At 39.7% G+C, this 20000-nt stretch overlaps 1 protein-coding gene across 1 annotated transcript in view; it reads right to left on the reverse strand.

Annotated features, from left to right (window-relative positions):
- shank3a (SH3 and multiple ankyrin repeat domains 3a) overlaps positions 1–20000 on the reverse strand; it is a 171773-nt gene that overhangs the window by 135384 nt on the left and 16389 nt on the right. Inside the window, exon 2 of the mRNA XM_061036999.1 lies at positions 1525–1728. Within this exon, the coding sequence (XP_060892982.1) occupies positions 1525–1728 (204 nt within the window). The remainder of the gene's footprint in view (positions 1–1524; positions 1729–20000) is intronic.

Below are 20000 nucleotides of genomic sequence, written 5' to 3' on the forward strand. Positions count from 1 at the left end.
AGACATTATAAAGAGACGAGGGAGAGAAATATGAATACACTGTGAAGCAGAGGGAAGAAAAATTGTTTAAAGGATAAAAAATAAATATAAAATTTAACCGATACATGAGCCCACAAAGTGAAAATATATCATCAATGCAGGTAAAAACTATATGACTAAAGCAAACGTGAGGAGAAGGGGAACAAAAAGCATTTTTTTTATTAATGAGATTCATAACAACCACCAAAGCAAGTATCCCCTTATACATCGGGGATTGGAATTAACATTAGGCCCAAGGGAAAACTCAGTTTTTAGTATCCTCTCTATCTTGACACATCATAAAACTTGTGAGAACAAGGAGGGCCGGTCAGAAAAAATCTCACGACATCTTTACGACACGATCTGTGCAGCAGCACATCTTCACATGCCTCTCAGATCAGAAACGGTGATTGACGAGCAAAAACAATCGTCTGTGAGAGATGACAGTCACTGCAGTCATCACATCGCTGTCATTGGCTGTGGTTTTATTGCTGCTGCGTTTGAATGACACATCCGAGACAGAATACACATACACAGACACCCACTGTGTGAGCCTGCATGTGTGTAAATGTGATGTGTGTACGGATTGAAAACTCCAAAAAGAGTCAAATATTAACCCATAGATAAGAACAGATTTTTATTTTATTTTACCAGGTAGTCTCATTGAGATTTTGGAATCTGTTTTTCAAGAGAGACCTGTGTACATCAACGGCAAATAAAATAATCAAAACATTGAAGTAACAGACATCAAAAACACAAAGTAGATGCATGGCCAATACACACAAAAACATTATAAAAACACATTAAAAGTCAAGTCAGGTGTCCAAACTGATTTAGATTCGTCCTCTCTTTCAGCATCCCTTTAAATTCCACTAGAGTGACCAGATCACTCAGACACAAGTCAGCCTGTGAGTGTGTTCCAAGAAGAGGGGGCGGAGTACCTAAAGGCCATCTTATCTAATTCTGTGCGGACCTTACGTACAGATAGCAGTAACAGGTCAGACGAGCGTAGGCTATAGCTACCGATGAAACTACAGAGCATAGACAGAAGGGGAGTAGACCAAGAATGGACTTAGCCTATATGGTTATCGATCAAGGTTAAACCATGATCGATAACCCAAAACATTTAAGGCAGTTTCCTCTCACTTCTACATGTTCAGTCTTCTTGTCTTACTTTATTACTGACCTTGCAAAGCTAGTTAATGGCTTCATTTGGATTACTGTACTCCTATCTCTTGGGTTAAGTGTGCTTAATATACAAGAAAATTATTAAATTATATCCTGAAATGCTTTTTATGGGTAATTTGTTCAGAATTGCAGAAGACTAATCATTCAGTGAATTGATTTTTCCCCAACAGCTGTCATTTTTGTGTGGGAGAATATAGGCCACATACATATATATATATATATATATATATATATATATGTTCCATCTCCATCTCTCTCTCTTGCTCTCGCCTACTAGCTCTCCTTAAAGCCTCATAAATACACATGATCCATACCTACCTCAAGGTAAGGTACAGGGGCGATGGAGGGGAAGGGGTATTCCCTCAGCTGTCTCTCCTCATCTAGAAACTTGCCAGCCTTGCCGTTGTAAGCCGGCTGGAACAGGCCATAGTTGAGTACATCCTTCAGGCTCTGGTTGAGGGTACACAGGATACGCTGCTTGGACAGCCAGATTGGAGCATCCACGTTGAATTTCATGCATTTCTGTAAAGGTAAGAGCGAAGGGGGAAGAAGAAGGTTAAGGACATTCAATTGTTCTAATATTGCACTTCACATAAGTAAAACTAAAGAGACAGACTGAGAGTGTTTTTTTATTTCAACATTTAAGTGTTGAAAAATATGCACTGGAATATTTAGTGGGACCTATTTCATCGGAGAAACATTTATTAAACTTCCAATGTCACGCCCTGGGGAAAAGCTAGGCCTTTTTATTATGATAAGCAATTCACAAAGGTATGGTAGTATTTCACCATCATCCATTACTTCTCACAAAAGGTCATCTGAAAAGCAGTTCTCGTTACCATATTCAAGTAAACAAAACCATAATAAAGCAGAAAGCTCCCGTAGAAACACTGTTCTTCAGACTGACATTTTTCAACAACATAAATTTGAGTCTGCGTGTGAGTGTGCATTATTCATGCTCTGGAAATTAAGCTGAGCAAAATCTCTCTTGTTCACCGATAGCTTCAGCTCTAAGCTGTCTCGGGTCATAAACCACACAGTTCAGAGGTGTAGATGCCCGAGGGAAATATCTGTGAACAATAAACCTACTTGGTTAACTAATGCGCTCTATAATACATTGTAAGGGTAACTCAGACTGCAGCGTCCCTCTTAATGGTACCTCCGCTATTATCAAACGGGAGAAAGGTTTGTTACCTGTTAAATGAAACTCAATTCCACTCTTAGAATAAGTAACTATGTATTTCCCAGTCTTTCCACTGAGGTTATTGTGGATAGGTCGAGCACTTCCCACTAGTTACCACATTGTGGAGCCTGAGCCACAGAAGGCAGAGTGAGAGTGAAATGAAGAGGGAGTGTGTAACCCACAAGTGATAAATCAATCAAGCGCTGACTGCATTATCGATTCTAAACCACAACTCTACCCTGCTCACATGTGTTTCTGACACTCAGGGACGAAGCTCGCGAACAAACACTTCTCATTGCAACATAGGAAAACGTCCTGAAATGACACATAGATAAGATAAGATAAGATAATCCTTTATTTATCCCACAACGGGGAAATTTACATTGTTACAGCAGCAAAGAGCAAAGACTGCAAACAAAAAGTGAACACAGTACAATTTAAATAAAAAAAAGAAAAATTAAGAATGTACAAAAAAATAGATAGATACCACAATATAGACTTTAAAAAATAGATCAGCTGAGCTGCAGTTCTGATGCCCGGAAGAAGATGCAAAAACACAGCCCTAGATTAAACATCACTGCATTCATTTGAAAAAGCTATTCTGCTAGATAGATATAGAAAACAGTGTACAGTAGGTGTAGATAAAAAAAATAGCATGTAAGATTCGCATAGTGTTACTAAAATGGCGTAAAAAATTTGGAAAAATGATCCAATGAACACCAAGGAAAACTAAAGACACAATGTTCTGGTGCTCGTAATAGTTTTAAAGGGATCATGTAGAATGGAGGTGATAGAAGGTGATGAAGTTTGGTTCAGCATGCTATTAGATTACAAAGAAGCAGCAGCAGTGCTACAGATAGAAAAACATGGTCAGACTCCGGCTTGAGGCTTAGAGGACATGATGATGATGATGATGATGATGGGAGCTCATGTATTCATTTCAACTTCCTGGTTTGTTAAAAAAACCCTTGAGAAGCTGTTTCCAGGTATGAATCTCTCATGAGAGCGAGTGTGTGTGATGATGTCATCAGTAAATCAAATCTAAACTCTTACTAAGAAAAACTCCTGTCTGAAATAAAAAGTATGTTCTATATGCTGTTCATCACAAACTTTCTGATTCTTCATCTCTCTGGTGGGAGGCTCTATCTGAGTTGATTTTCATGCCGTGGAAGATATACAAAACTGCGGAGAAATTATACACTGTTTCTGCCTACAGCGACTTAACTTTTTTAAACAGGAAAGAAAGTTGGACAGCTCAATATCACAACCCTCAAACTATTTTTGGCAAGTTAGATCTAAACTAGATCAATACCGGTGTTGCTTTTGCACTGGCAGCGCTCAAGGTGCTTCTCACAGACGTTTACTGTTGCTAGGTAATGACAGTTGTCTCACGGCACTTTCCGCTTCCCTTGGACGTTTAGTCTGTTTCATACTGCTCTGTTTGCTCAGGATTTTCTCTTACTCAAGGACATTTTTACAAAGAATACATAAAGAAATAATGTAAAGGACTTGTTTCCTTTTCAGCACTAAGCCTGGAAATTGTTCCGCTAAAAAAAACCAAGTCTGGGTTCATGAGATAAACTGTGACATGGATTAGTTTCTTCTCTGACACAGTTGTTGATAAAGTTGACATGACATGGTTGTATTATAAAATGTTATTTAGCATTCAATCACAATCCGTACACAAAACATCTGACTTTTCAAAGAATGAAATGTTTGTGTTCATATATTTTTTTGTAGTTCTATCCCATATTCAAATGTCACTATGAGCTGGATGAACATTTCAAATATACTTGAATGAAGGAAACCTTTATTGCCCCTAGGGGAATTTTATCTTGCAAACGGAGCATGATAACACAAAAAGAGACGAAAGACATCAACAACCACACTGCCAGCACATACTAACAAGAATCATTTAAATACATCATTACAGCCTCACATGATTACATGCACTGTAAGGGGTGTCATGTAGCAAGTTCAGTAAAGTGCAGAGCGCCAGGTTGAGTTTAATCAGAGCTTATTAAGCAGCTGATTGCTGCGAGGTACAAAGGAAGTGAGGCCTCTTTTAGTCCTCACTCCTAGACTGTGAAGCTGCAGCCTGGCTACTCTCTTCTGTGTGCTCTCGTCTGTGTGCCTGAAGCCGAGCCCCCCGAGCTTCTAATTTTTAACATAAAAAATATATGTAGTGTACATGTGATATATTACAAACATACCAGGTGCTTATATACGACGGAGGATTAGGGTCATTTTTTTTAAATTTCGAGATTAAACTTGAAAATTTACAACTTTAATCTCGAAATTAAAAAATAAAATGTAACGTGGCCCCCAATCCTCCGTCGTACTTATACATTCAAGACTAAATAAAAAAAATAAGCAATTTCGCCATTCTATATGTATATGTGCTTTTTGAGTTATATATAAACACACAGCTCAATCAGCAGCGTCGGTTCAGCTGTTGAAAAAAACGTCGCTCTAACTCTCTCCCTCTGCGTGACTCATTGGAACGTCTTTTCATTCATTTGGGCTTCTTGTAAACCTCGGGCGCCTGACTCCATCTTCTTCACCATCTTCTACACTCTCATCTTCTTTTGGTGCGGTGGTAATGTTTGAATTAATGGATTTCCTTGGCTTACATCTCTAGTTGAGTGTTTTATCCCAGCAGCAGTGTCTACGAGAACTTTTACTATTGTTTTGTGTTTTAATTTAATTTACTTTAATTTTTGCTTTTATGTGTCTTTATGATGTTTTGGATGTAATGTTTTGCCTAATTTACTGTACAGCACTTTGGTCCGCCTCGGCTGTTATAAATGTGCTATATAAATAAAGTTTATATGCACTTGCCGTTGTTCATTTCTTGAGAAGCGGGGCGCCAGAGCTCATGAGACGAGAGAACACAGACGAGAGAGCACCAGGATGCAGCCATACCCGACTCCTTCATCCTGAAGTCAGGAGTTCATACTCGGACCAAAGAGGGTGCTGTGGATCTGCCATGACCTTGTTCTCAAGATTTGGTGTAAAGCAGTCTGTCAGGTAAGAAATACTGAACATTTGCATCCCAGTTAACTTGCTGCCTTGTTGAACAACCTTGTTCAGCTTGTTCTTGTTTTGTACGGATGCTACTTAATGTTTACACAAACAAGATTATATATTATTATTATTATATATTTCTCATGTGCATGCACATTTTAAGGTGGTGATATGGTTACTTTACATAGACGATTAAGATGCAAGCATACATAGATTTTTTAAATAACATCTTCAGAAGAGCTAATTAATCATTGCTTTTACAACAGGCTATTTAGTAGAGGTGAAAGTCATGGCAGTAGCCCTAAACACTCACTAACAAAATGTCCTTGTTTGTTATTAGCCTTGTTTAGGACATGAAAATGACGAAACTCAATGAAAAATACTCACAGCTAGCAAAGTGACTTTCAAGAGGCACTTAGAAATAACAGAAAGTGAAAACTGATACATACTATATATACATTTAAGAGGATGCCTCCTTGTCTCAGCCTACAAGTTTCTTGAGGGGGACATAAACTGCACTTAAAAACTGACTTTGAACAAAATGCTTTACTTTCAAGATGAATGTAGAGTCTGTAAAGTGAGCACATGGTATCAGTGTAGAATGATACATAGAAAACCCTTAACCGAATAACGTTAGAGTCAGTCCAGGCTGGCTTCAAATCGAGTTCCAAGGTGGGCTTCAGATTTTCCCTTCAGCACCTAAAGTCCTTGATTTAATGATGCTTCTAAGATGAGCCTAATCTCTCTATTATCTGTAAATCTTAATGTCTACACTGCCCTCCAGTCTGAGGAGTGTGATACTGTTAAAACACAGAGCCAAAGCATCATAAAGTTATTCAAAATGAAGCGTTCAGGTGATGTCTTTCATTGTGTTGTAATGGTGGTTGAATGTCATTTTACCGTCATTTAAAATTAAACAAGCTGTTAAATATATTCTTCATAATATTTTTTCATATTAATATATGTGTGTAGAGGTTTCACAGCAGCAAAAATCATATAAATAAAACAGTTTTCATTTTACAGGACTCCCCAGAGACGACTGATAAACTTTTATCATCTAAAATAAAATGTTGAGCACAGCTCTGTTGGAGCTCAGGATGATTAATGATCTCCACTGATGGTGTTGGGACCTTTCAGATGGGCAGAAAATGTATTTCATTTGTAAATCTATGATTCTGGGACGACCCTGTTGGCCTGTCTTCAGATCTAAATCCTTGATGAAGTTACAGCGATGTCTGTCGTAAATAAATGCAAAACCCACCACTCCTGGGGAGACGCACTGATAGTTTTCTGGTGGGATCACGGCAGGTGTCTAATCCACTCAAAAATACCTGCTACCCATCCAATATGCATGCTGTGCATGTGAATACACATTCATCGTCCGGGCCTTATTTACAAAAACAACAAAACATAAACACAGCCTTTAACATAAATAAGTCAGTCCTTTTCTCCAAGTCCAAATGCAGTAAATGCTCTAATATGAGTCACAAGTCCTAAAAATCAGGGCGAGTCCTTGACTTGGGTACTACAACACTATGTAGAGGTAGAAACTATGACATGATTTCAATCACACACCCAAAACTGAAACTGTTAACAAACTCTATATAGTGACTGTGTCTGGGATTGAGAACAAACTGGACCCAAGTAAGTTTTATACTTCTTCCTACTCCTTTTCAGGCATATCAATTGAATATATGTAATTTTCTTTTTCTCTTTCTTTTTTAAATTATTTTAACATTGTTTTTTGTTTATTGTATTTTCGTGCTTTTTCATTTTTGTATTTTTGATATGTTTGATATGTCTGAAATAAATTTAATCAATCAAACTGGACCCCAGTGCAGATGCTTAACAAAAACTATCTTCTTTAACAAAAAGGCTAGATGCAAAATGCAAAACAAAAACTTACAAGAACAAAATCCAAAAAGGGAAAACAAGGAGCAACAAGGAAACACTGGAAACACTAGAGAAGAAGACAACCCACATCCAACATACACTCACATACGAACTACAACACTGGCAACTTACAACAATGATCTGATAAAACGAGGGAAGTAACACAGAGACTAAATAAAGACAGGGGTAATCAAACACAGGTGAGACTAATAACACAGGTGAAGACAATGAGGGTCATCAACACGAAACACACAGAGGCAAGAATACAATACAAGAAACACTGAGGACAACTACAAACTAAATCATGAAGTAAAGACACACAGAACTCAAGAATGTAACAAAGAAACACAAGGATAAGAAACTACAAAATAAAACAGGAAACACTAAAGACTAAACTATGAAGCATTAAGACAAAAACACACAAGGGAAACAAGCAACACTCGGATGGACAGGAGACATTAAAACATAGAAACCTAAACGCTGAAATACAAAATGAGACCAAATCATGACAGACTGTACATTTATCTAATTACACATTTGTAGTTGCTCTGTTGTGCTAAACATCCTTGGTTTTAGATTTCAAGGTGGCAGTACAAGATATACGTTTATATAACAGTGGGTCCTTGAGTCCTTCTGTGTAATCTGTGCGTCATTGTGCTCGGTGTCTTTTTTCCGTCAAATTGAGTTTGCTTTAAACACTTAAACGCATGTTATTTATATCGCACTGTATGTGTTAACATGCTTAAGCACAAGTTGAGCAGTGATGGTTCATAACTGTCCTTCATCACAGTGTCAGAACAGAAATGTTCATATCTTGAGTATCACAATCTGCGGTCGCACTCCTCAACTTTTTTGTCTCTCTTTGATACATTCTTCTCCAGTTGCCAACAACATCCATACATGTATACTTCATTCAAGTTTTTTTTTACTAAACATTAAGAATTTACACACCTATCGGGTCTGAAAGTGGAGGGGATGTTGACTTCAGCAGGTATAATTTAAGTGTCATGGTTGGGACTCTTGGTTGAATTTTGTGATGTAATATTTAGTGTTGTGATATTATTCTGGGGTATTTTCTGTTTAGCTTTGGGTAGGATTTTGGTTGTTTTCTGTGCTTCGAGTTTTGGTGCAGAGGCTGGGAGGTGTGGTGTCAGAGGCTGAGGTGCTCATTGGGCACAGCTGAGACTCATCAGGTGCAATCAATAGCTGCTGATATACTCCCTATCAAGACTCCTCCTCTGGTTGCCAGTTTGAGCATGCTACTTTAACGTTATATTTGCTCAAAAATGTATGCAAGTATTTCTATTTTTCCTCAGTGCTTTGCCAGTGATCTAACGTTGTGTCTCCCAGTGAGTACTTCCAGTAAGCCACAGCCCCACTCCAGCAGCACAAGTCTACCTACAGCGCCACCAGAAGTACCCTTGTCACCAGGATTCCCGTGAAGTCTGTAACAAATCCCTTACACCCATCCCCACTCATCTGAGCCTCGCTTTTGGGCCCCGCTTCAGTGATCGTCACACGAACTGGTTCAGCAATGATCAACTCAAGGAGCCCCGGTGGGCAATCATGATCAGATGCTCCATGAGATCATGAACTCACTACGCAGACTAAGCACAAGTGTAATTACTCTAAACTCTCAGCTCAGTCATCTCACCTGTCAGATGCCAGCCTCTGAAAAAAAATCCAGTGTGGAGTTCTGTTGTCTCTCCTACCTATGCTAACTCCTCTCCTCCCCCCAGAGAGCCATGTGGTCGTTTTCCTCTACAATGTTCACTAGTTGTTGTTTTTTTTACCAGCAGCCCTCTAGTTAGCTCTCTGATAGCTTTAAAATTGCTCCGGGGGAACAGCAGCACAGCAGGACACAGCATTATGTGATAGAAAATCTGCTGCTCTTAATTATTTTTCTTCTTGTTTCTCACAAGATTTTTGACCATCCTGTTCAGGGGACAAGAAGCTGCTAAACGTCTGCTACCTTTACGACAGGGAACTTCAGGGGAAGCAGCTTATTCTGTTGATTCTGCATTTTGGAATGGGTGGGATGAGCTGGCGCTAACGGGGGTTTACATCAAGGGTTTATCAGATGAAATGAAAAATGTACTAGCTTTATGTGACAAGCCTTGCTCACCAGAAGGGGTTATTGTCTTGACCATTAAAATAGATAACAGACTGAAGGACAGACATATGGAAAGAGCAGTGAGTCTGGCCATTTCTGGCCCTCCTGCCAAAAGAGCTGGCTAATCAGCGAAGGAGAGCCAGACCGCTCCCAAACATATAACTATACCTGCTACCATCCAGATTCGACTCAGTTCCATTCCTGTCAGTATTTTAGGTGATTCCGGTGCTAATGACAACTTCATCGATACTGAACTAGTTAGACAGGCTGGTTTTCCTTTGGGGCGCGGTCACACTGGTCATCTGTACCGTGCCGTATTCAAGCACAATTGGCCCCCAGCTGCGCCATTCCCACGCTGGCCGGCACGGCCCGCGGTCACACTACACAGGACTATCCGTGCCATAAGCACGATTGTACATAATGTCGTAATACAACACATGCACGCTTTATGTTATTATGATGCATGCTCAGTTGACAAACAGGCGGACCCGAGAGAAGCATGGCACGGAGCGGTCACACTGGCCAAACGAACTGGACTTTAGGATTGAAGCGTGCTTGGGCATGGTACGGATGGCCAGTGTGACCGCGCCCTTAGAGGCTCTCGAGTTGCCTTAAGTACTTAATGCTCTGGATCGTAGGTTGATTGCAACTGTTGATCGCACTGTCCCCATAACCCGAAATACATCTGGACACAGGGAGAAGATCCAGCTCTTTGTCACCTGTGGTTCTTTTTCTCCCAACAACTACAATAACTGCAACTACATAACAAATAGACTGGTCCACCTCATCCATCTCCAGTTGGAGCAGGTTTTGTCACTCTAACTGCTTGCACACAGCCATTACACTTCCTGTCCCTCAGAGAACCCCACTCCAAAACCTCCTGATCTGTCCCTAGAGTCCCCGGAGAATCATGATCCACAATTAGTGCTCAGAAAGTACTTGACCCCTATCCCTTCCTCCTCACCTTCCCTAAGACTGTGCAATCAACCTCCTCCCTGGTGCCACCTTGCATTCTAGTCGCCTTTACAACCTGTCCTGAGAGTGAGGCTATGGAGAAGTACACATCTGACCCATGCGCCCCTCTTTGTCCCCTGTCGGAGATGGGTTCTTCTTTGCAGCCAAGAAAGACAAGATTGTATGCTCCTGCATGGACTACCGGGGTCTTAATGATATCACAGCCAACGTGCATTGTGCGTTCCTGTTACATGCAGGCAATTGTCCCGCAACCTAATAACTCCATTTTGACTTCAGATAAGAATGTAGTGCAGTGCAACATGTCCTGGGGCTGCTCTAACTGGATCCATGATCAGGTGTCCTCAGTTGGACACTGGCATATGTAAGAGGGGGGGCAGGGTAATGAATTTATTATCAGAGCACAAAATGATAAACACCACCTGAGCAGAGTGTCTCCACTGTCTACTATGGAACTTAACTACACTTACAAAACCCACACACTTTTGAGAAAATTGTCTCGGCTTGACAGATGGATCTGGGAGTTGTGAGACCCAGAAAAGGTGGTTCTCGGTGGTGAATATGTCATTTTGTGATGATAGGGAGTAATGTTCAACTGTAGCAAAGAGTGTGTTAGTTCAACCTGGACCAGCTGGGATGGCAAAGCACAGTGGGTCAGTAATAAAACCATTATTTTAAAAACCATTATATTCTAGACCACACACCACGAATAGTAACAAACAAAACAATTGCTTTTTGAAACACAGAAGAAAGAAAAATTGGTATTGTGCATTCAAGTCCCACAAAGGATGAAGAGAAAGTGAGGCAGGTCACTACAATATAAGACACCAAGGAAGACTCAGAGGTCTTGCTGCTTATAAAGGTCCCACATTCTTCTTTTTCTGGTTTTATATGCTCTTTAGTGTGTTTTCCAAGTGTCCTGTTCCTTTGTCAGTGTGACGTCTTGTCAGTGTGAGATCACTGATCTAAGCCCAGCAGCTCATGTTGCACGCCCGTTAACTTCTGTAGCACGCCCACGATATGCCGTAGCCTGCGGTAGCACAGGGGTGGCTGTGTCTCTGGTGGTAGAGTCGTCACCTCTCAACTGGAAGGTCGAGGGTTCGATCCCCAGCTGGGCAGCATGTCCGATGTGTCCTTGGGCAAGACACTTAACCCTGAATTGCTCCCGCTGCTTCAGTGGTGGTGTATGAATGGCATTAGTTACTTCTGGATGATACTACACAGCGATCTCTACCATCAGTATGTGAATGTGGAGGTGTGACATGTGGTGTAAAAGCACTTTGAGTAGTCCGAAGACTAGAAAAGCGCTATATAAGCTCAAGACCATTTACCATTTACAGTAGTGCTAAGGTGCTAATGTTTATGCTCCCCTCGGACTGAGCCAGTGGCTGCATTCCCAATATGGTAAAAGGGGCGGGACATTTCCGAGAACCGTGCTGAGCGACGTCACACACACACACACACACACACACACACACACAGACATGCAGTAGGAACACACTGTATGTGTCATTACAAACATAAATGGACATGTCTTTACTGTTTCGATTTGGCCTCTTGGCGTCACTGAAAAAGTACCTTCCCTTAAATTGTCCTAGAGATTTACAGATAACAATATGATTCATCAAAAAAAAGTGCTTTAAATTATTCTCCTCTTTTCCCCCAGTGGCTCCTTTAAACTGCAATGCAGGGCTGACAAGAGTAAATATACATTCAGAGCATGAGAAAAAAGAGTGAGTGGAATTAAAAGATGAAAAAATAGTGACTGAATAAAAGACAGAGGAAGGGAACGCAGGACTGTGAAAAATACCATCAACATCAATATGGAACATTTTGCAATTATTGAGCCTACGCAGCTGTTTATTTGGTGTTTGTGTTTCTCCCTGACAGTTAATCAAACGGTTCTGCTTGGACTGCGCAGTCACAACAACTTGTGAAAAGCTTTAGTGGGTTTCGTTTGAAATAGTTTTCATTAAAGTGTCCATTCTTGTCTTTGGTAGAAACTTTCAGGCCTTTGGTATTTAAAGATTAAACCAATTAGACTCACACCAACTGTATCTTCTCTCATACTGTAACTAGTATTATTGCGCATTATGTATTGATCATTCTTTTATAATTGTAATTTAATCACAGAAGAATTTACTTGCACTGTTGTTAATTTACTGCTCTGTGTGCCTTTGAATTGCCCCCCGGGGACAAATAAAGTTTTTTGAATTGAATTGAATCTAATTTTTGGTCCACACCAATGTAGTTTACCTGATTTCAGAATATGTGTGAATAGTTATCTACAGTGAACTCGATTGACGGGCGCTCCACAGCTGAGAGTGCCAAGATATCTTGGTACTGACCTAAAAGGTTACAAAACTGTAGTTGCCCACAAGTAGCTGGAAGCGGCAGTCATGTTCTTTCAGGCCACATGGAGAAGGCAGTGAAATAAATTGAGCAGTCTGAGCGTCTGCATGTTGTAAAACAAGCCAGGAAGGTTTTTGATTTTCAAAATTGGGAATAATGAGACCTATTGACCAAAGGATAATTTAACAACTGAGACGTATGTCAACAGGTGCTTTATCATACCCACATTGTATTTTGACATTCTTTTTTTGTATTATTTTATATATGCTGTGTAGATTGAAGTCATACATTTCAAAGACCTTAGTTTCTACACATTATTCAGAAAATATTTTGTTTCTGGCTGTTTCAGAAGATTCCACCACACTAATAAAAAATGTGTTAAGGTCAAGAAAACTCAAATGCATGTTTATATCTGTTTGCCTTAAAGTTTGTGTAAGTTAACACTTGCTGCCTACATTATTTAGAATATAAGAAAGTTGACAGATGAGGTAGGCGGTAAGAGAAGTGTCAGGAAACGAGGGAGCATCTGTTTCTCTAGCTTTTCAGCTTAATGCTGTGAGTTGTCATGTAAACACAGCAAAACATCCATGAAAACAAATCAGGAAATATTGAAATATTTTCACTTGTCAAAGCAGGAAAATCCAAGATGTAACATAACGTAAAGGATGGATCCATTCAGTTAAGTAAGATGAAAATGGCTCAGCTAAACGCACTGCAGCTTCATAAGTGTTATCAATGCCACCTGTGAATTTATGCCAAGAGTCAAAATATCTTTCCATTTTCAGAAGACTGTAACCAGCTAACAGCTAAAGTGTAAATTACTCAACATTGCTTGGTGACAGATGCAGAGGCAGTGTTTGGATGCCTGAAAACACTGTAAGTGCATGTGTGTAAATATAAGTGCATGTGTGTCACATAATGTTAAGCCCGACTCACACTGCAGGATCATCGGGCCGATTTGAGCTCCGATTCTTCCTACCCGACAATCTCAGGGTCTCTCCCGACTCGAGGCTGCTCGGACCCGATTCTCTGTTCAGATTATCTCGTAGTGTGAGCGGTACAAAGATCCAATCTTAACGTCCCCGATCTGCCCGGCGATCGTCGGGGACGCCTCGATTTATTTCAAACATGTTTGATATTTAGAATTTAAAATCTGGACGATTACGTCATGAAAGGGTCCGGCAGAAGTTGTGTGTGACTACAATATAATCACCAGAGACAAGGGAGGACTGTAGTCATGGCGACCAGCGGCAGGAAGCAACCCGGTGTTTTTTTCAGATCATCAGTGCAGCACTTTTCTGAAACTTGTCTCCATATATCTACGATTGTATCAACTTTTCTATATCCTACAACAACTTCCACTTCCTTCTCTTTCACCAACCATCGTCCTTTGTTTTTTTCAAATGAAACTTTATTAACAATTGTCAACGCTCCGTCCCGATTTCACTCGTACAGTGTGAGCACGTCAATCTCAAGGTCTGGTCGGGCGTCGTGAACGATTCAGTCGTACAGTGTGAGCTGACATGACACCCCGACTTTTATACAATCGGGGGTAAATCGCACAGTGTGAGCCAGGCTTTAATCCCTACTGAATTGGTGAGTGAGTGATATCCTTTCTAAACAGCAATGTTCAACCAAGTTTAATTATTTCGCTTTCTAGGAAGCCTAGATCTTGAGTCTACAACACCACAACCAGCCCCAAGCAAAAAGTACTTGACCAATCAAGTCAATGTTGACATGTAGCAGCTTGCTCTCTTTTATATGTTGTTTTTTTGGCGTTTATTGTACACAATGACGTCATATATGGACAGTTTTTATAGAGCTTCAGCTTCAGAGTTTCCAGTCCTGCAGATGTGAGGAACACTTCCCTTTGTTAGATCTAATCCAAGCCACTCTGATGACTGAAAGGTGTGCAGCAACAACTCTGGGTCGCTTAGACACAGGTCAAATGTCATATTTAAATACACATACTTCAACTGTATGTTTACACCTGTTTATGTAGATTGTTGTTGCGCCTTATGTGTAATCTCTTAATCATGTTTACTTCACTCCCAGAGAATGCTGGGGCAAGAAGAAACGGAAGGACGTTCCTCCATGTACTGAATTGCATACAGATTGATTGTAATAAATCGTCGTCTCTTTTGGTTTAAATGTGATAATAAATGAAAAACTTAACGTTTTGTCTGTTGGTTGCTCATTATGATATTAAATTAGATATTGAAGGTTTAAGACTTTTGGATTCAGAGAAACTGGAATTAATGTATATTTTGACTTGTTTTTGCAAATGATAAGATGTAGATGATCCCTGATGAAAACAGTATATTTCAGCTCTAGATTCTATGTAATTTATCATAAATCCATTAATGGCTTGCTATGGTTAGATGTCCTTGTCATAATTTAAGATTGTAGCATTTTTTTTTATCTAGAAACTTATAATGACTAGAAAATAAAACTTGAACTCGACACAGTCGATGAAAAGAATCAAAGCAATTCAGCCTTGGTGCCGTGACACCAAATTGATCTTGGAAGAGAATAAAAAATAAAAGCTAAGAAGAGCTGGAGGGGCTTTTTCCCTTCAGATAAGAGTATATTAGAGCAGAAGAACAAGATACAGCAGCAGGCACATGTTTCAGAGGAGAGAGGGCCAAGTGAGGAGTTTTACTACTCTGTAGAGACGTGGCTGGTCGTGACACTTGAGCTGGAATTTCTCTTAAGAAATGCTGAATCCCATTCTCCTGCCAACATCCATGTGTTGGTTGTGTCCCGTTTACGTGATTAAGTGATGTTTATTACTGTTTTTCTATGTCTAAGTCATTAACTCACTGGTTGAAATCAGACACCCCACATCCTTACACTATTTCATCAAAAGCCTGATCTTTGGTCTGTGTTAGTAAATTAGTGACATAAATGAAGGGTCATTAGCAGTAGATTAGAGGATTGAGGGAGGAGATGACTGTAAGTCCCTTTGAGTATGTTGGGACAATGAACAGACTTCATAAGTATTGTAGTGGCAATTTCGTCTTGTGTGCCATATAAAAATTGTCACTTGTGTCATAGGAGCCAACCTGTGTCCACTTAAATATACTCACAGGTCTGTTGTTTCACTTGATTTCTTATTTTATTCGTAAACAGTTTCCACTTGTTTCCAGAACAGATTCAAAAATGAATATATCAAAACTCATAACAAAAGGTCACGATCAAAAAACATTTGCTGCGTGGCTCCTATACCTCCACCACAGTCCACAAACAAAGACGATCTCATTTATTCTCACCACCTGCGCATCGCACCCAAATTAATTAACTTGGCTCCACCCGTAACGCAAAATACCTGCCAAAATGAATCCATTATTCCCCATAAAAGATTCCATGTCAAATCAAATACTTCTCATAAATTAATATTTATTTCTAACAACACAAAAATATGCTCTATTAGCACAAACTTGAATCATACTTCTGAAACTAAAGTGACCATGATTAAAATGGCCTCTACAACTAGTTTGCATTGTTACCCTAAAGCTATCACCATACTGAACACCGCTCTAAGGTAATAATAGGCCCAGTGTAATGCTTTCGGTTGTTTTTAACTATATTTTTATGATCTAAAGAAGTGTGATACTGTTAGAGACTACTGTCACAATTACAATAATACTGTTCTTATCTGCTACCTCAGGTCATGTTGTACTGTGAATGCATGTTGTTTTGTGTGTGGGGGTGGACGAGTAGTGCATGTATGTACGGATTTACAATCTTACATTTTTTTCTTTCCTATTTAATTTTTTTTTTTTTCATGCTGTGCAACAGAATTTCATTGTATTCAGCTGTCCTGTACAATTACAATGAACACTGATAGGGGGAACTCTCTGAGTTTAAAAGTGCTTTTCTCTATATATAAACTCACAATTAAATTTGTATTCATTTCCTTTCATTTTTCAGTCTGTAAAAAAACAAGCATAAAGGCTTTATGTGATTTTTTTGATCCAGCAGGTGTTGCCCTTGAGCACCAGCATGAAACCAAAACAACTCGCGCTGCATTGTTGTGTTAGCATGCTAATGCTAGCGATCTTTATTCTGCTCGTATCTTCACACTGCATGTAAATTTACCTGAAATGAGCGTGATCTAGAAACACAGTTAAGCAGTGAGTACAGTATGTTATTCTTCTTTTCTCTAGTCCCTCAATTAAACAACTTTTATACACGAGGGGAGGAGTCAGCCGGCCGCCCGGGCGATGTAAACAAAGTGAAGATAGGACTCTGAAAACTCTGAAAACATCACAGACAGTGGGACTCGGGTGTTACACCCATTGTAGACAGTCATGACTCACAGAGTTATTTTCAGAGGATATACTTGATTTATATTATATTTAAGTGTGAAAAATCACATATAAAGCCTTTAAGAGCTTTAAGAGAGTGTTTACAGGGTGAGGGGTTTTCTCTGAGCGGGAAAAAAAACTATAGAACAAAAGTTCAATTTTGTTCACACAGGTCAACTCAGTCGAAACAAACAAAAACACACATTACATCATTTCACATCTGAATTCAAAACATGGCCCGAAAGGGGGCCGGACTAATTAACATGCATTGTCTGTGTGCAGTTGTTGGTGATTATGCAAGCCGGGATGATGCATGCAGCATGGAGCAGGACATGACTATCGTATCTCTGAAGACACAGATGGCATCCAGTCACAATAGAAAGAGACAGGACATTGTTGTTGCCTTTTAGCAAATAGTGATGCATCGGCAGAGAAGTGAAAGGAGAGAGAAGCATAGTGGTAAAGTGAAGTGAAAGAAGAAGAGCGAGGTGCTGAGATGATTGAGTGTAATGACTCTCACACAGCCCTGTTTCCATCTCCCAAGACCTCTGGCTGTCGCTGCCCAGATGACATATGCACTAATTAAGAGTGCAGAGCCTCCTACTGGATGTGGGAATAGCTAAGAGGCCTAACCAATGCCCCCAAAGGCATGATACAGATCACTAGCTAACGTGTTTGTTTTCTTGCTGCTAAGATCATTCAGCGGATGAGGAAACAAGAGAGTAAAAATAACAGATACTGCTGTAAGGTACGCCTGTTAGGTGCTGTGATGCACTTTTGAATGCTCAATGTGCAATTAACTATGGATGAGTCTGAGTTTTGAGTGACAGACAAACGAAATGAAGTGCCTCACTCTTCTCACTTTTTTTGGATCAGTTTCGCCAGAGGCCAGGACAATATAACAGATGCATTTGTTTCTCTTCCTCAATCTGTGGATCCAGCAAGGGGCAGACTCAGCAACAGAGGTACAAACTAAGACCGTTTCATCTTTTGCTCTTTCATATTTTATAGCACAGTCGAAGCATCAATTAAAAATAGAGGAGCAGCAAAAAGGTAGCACATGTTAGATCCTGACGTGAGAATGACTTGCTCTGTTTCTGTCTTCAATATTAAATATATAATACAAATATGCTAATAATTACTATCATTTTTATAGAGTTCAAATACAACTCAATGTATCCACAACCTTAGCCAGTTTCTAACTACACTACATGTTTTGTAGCGAGGTGATAGAACGGTCAATCTGCTAATTCTTGATCAAAGAAAAAACCCTCAAGCCTCAAGATTCTACAATTCTACAATTCACTTAGCAGACGCTTTTATCCAAAGCGACGTACATCAGAGAGTAAGAACAACACAAGCAAGGATCTAGAAAAAAGGGAACAATGTCAGTAAGAGCAAACGATCAGCTTTGAGTCTGATTGGACACACAGGTGCTGACAGGAAGTGACCAGAGACAAAGCACAACATTGAGGGCAGTTCTTGAGAGCTCTAATCAGTATAGAAACCATCTTATAAGTCGTCGTTATCAAACAAAAACCATCGTCATTACCATCATCATCATCAATAATATGGAGACCATCATCATTAAGTTAGTAGGTATTCATGAAAGAGCTGGGTCTTTAGCTTTTTCTTAAAGGTGCAGAGGGACTTTGGAAGTTCATTCCAGCAAGATAAACTCAGCTATCAATTAGACAACATTCACAAACATTAGGGAATTAACAAATTAAGATAATAACTTTCTTGACCCTGAGGTTATGCTGATGGTCAAAATAGCATGAAATGGCAATGACAGTGACTGTCTTGTAGAAAGTGACGAATAAGAACAGAAGATTGGAAATAAGTCCCAGTTGGAGGCGGTGTCATTCAAAGCACGCTGCTCTAAAGACATGTTCGTTAGATGTTCACTGGTGTGTCACTTGACTGGAGTTTGCCAATAATTTACACAAGTCTCTTCCGCTCTGTTTAGCCTCGTTAGCTATATGCTAAAGAGCTGAGCAATGGATCACTGCCAAATCTTTTAATCTAAGTATTTAAGGAAGTGCTGAAAACGCTGTTTGGCAGCCAGCCTGTATATGTGTTCCTTATTTCTGTCTTTTAGACTATAGAGCTTTCTATTTGAGGGGGGGGGAGGTGGAGGTGACTGGAAGTAAAACTCGGTCTGTGACAAGATCAAAAATTCAAACTGATTCAGCAACTATTACTTTCAAATACCTTCAAATAATTGTATTCAGTATATTAGATCCATCATACCAACTGCTAATAAAAAAGTCCCAGTAATCATCCATCTTGCAGCAGTAAAATGTGTTAAAGACACTGTTGGTGCCAACAAACCACATCCATCTCTTTCCCATCCTTACATCCCTGCAGGGCAGGATCAGAAGTCAACCATGAAACTTTGCTGCTACAAGTGAGCAGGTCATAAGGTCACATGTATGGAGCTATTAAAACTATTTGAATATGGCAGCCTAGCCTGTGACCCTGAGCTCAGGGCAAAAAAAACCCACTAATGTGTTTGCAGATCGTCAGACACACATTTGAAGATATGTGTTTACACGTTTGTGGATCGTGCACGGCAGGAGTGTTGCAAAAGTCACATATAAAATAACAGCCAATGGAGAGGCCCGCCTCAGTTGTAAGCGATCATCTTTGTGTATTTTCAGGATTTACAGCTGAAAAAGTTCACTGCCATTAATGAATAGGCTAAGTAAATATTTTGAAATTGGTCTACATATTTGGATCTGTGTGTGCATATTCAAATAGTTTTGCCACAATAATAGCTCCATACACATGTCGTTTTGGACAAACTAATACAAACAAGGTTTGTCTCCTTTTGTGAACATCACAGTCAGCATCCATTCACATTTGAATATGACAATCATTCACTACAGCACTGCTCACTCTTTACACTTTAACACACAATCTCTTTGATATGGGCTATTAT

The sequence above is a fragment of the Labrus mixtus genome, chromosome 4 (assembly GCF_963584025.1).
Source record: "Labrus mixtus chromosome 4, fLabMix1.1, whole genome shotgun sequence".
NCBI lineage: Eukaryota > Metazoa > Chordata > Actinopteri > Labriformes > Labridae > Labrus > Labrus mixtus.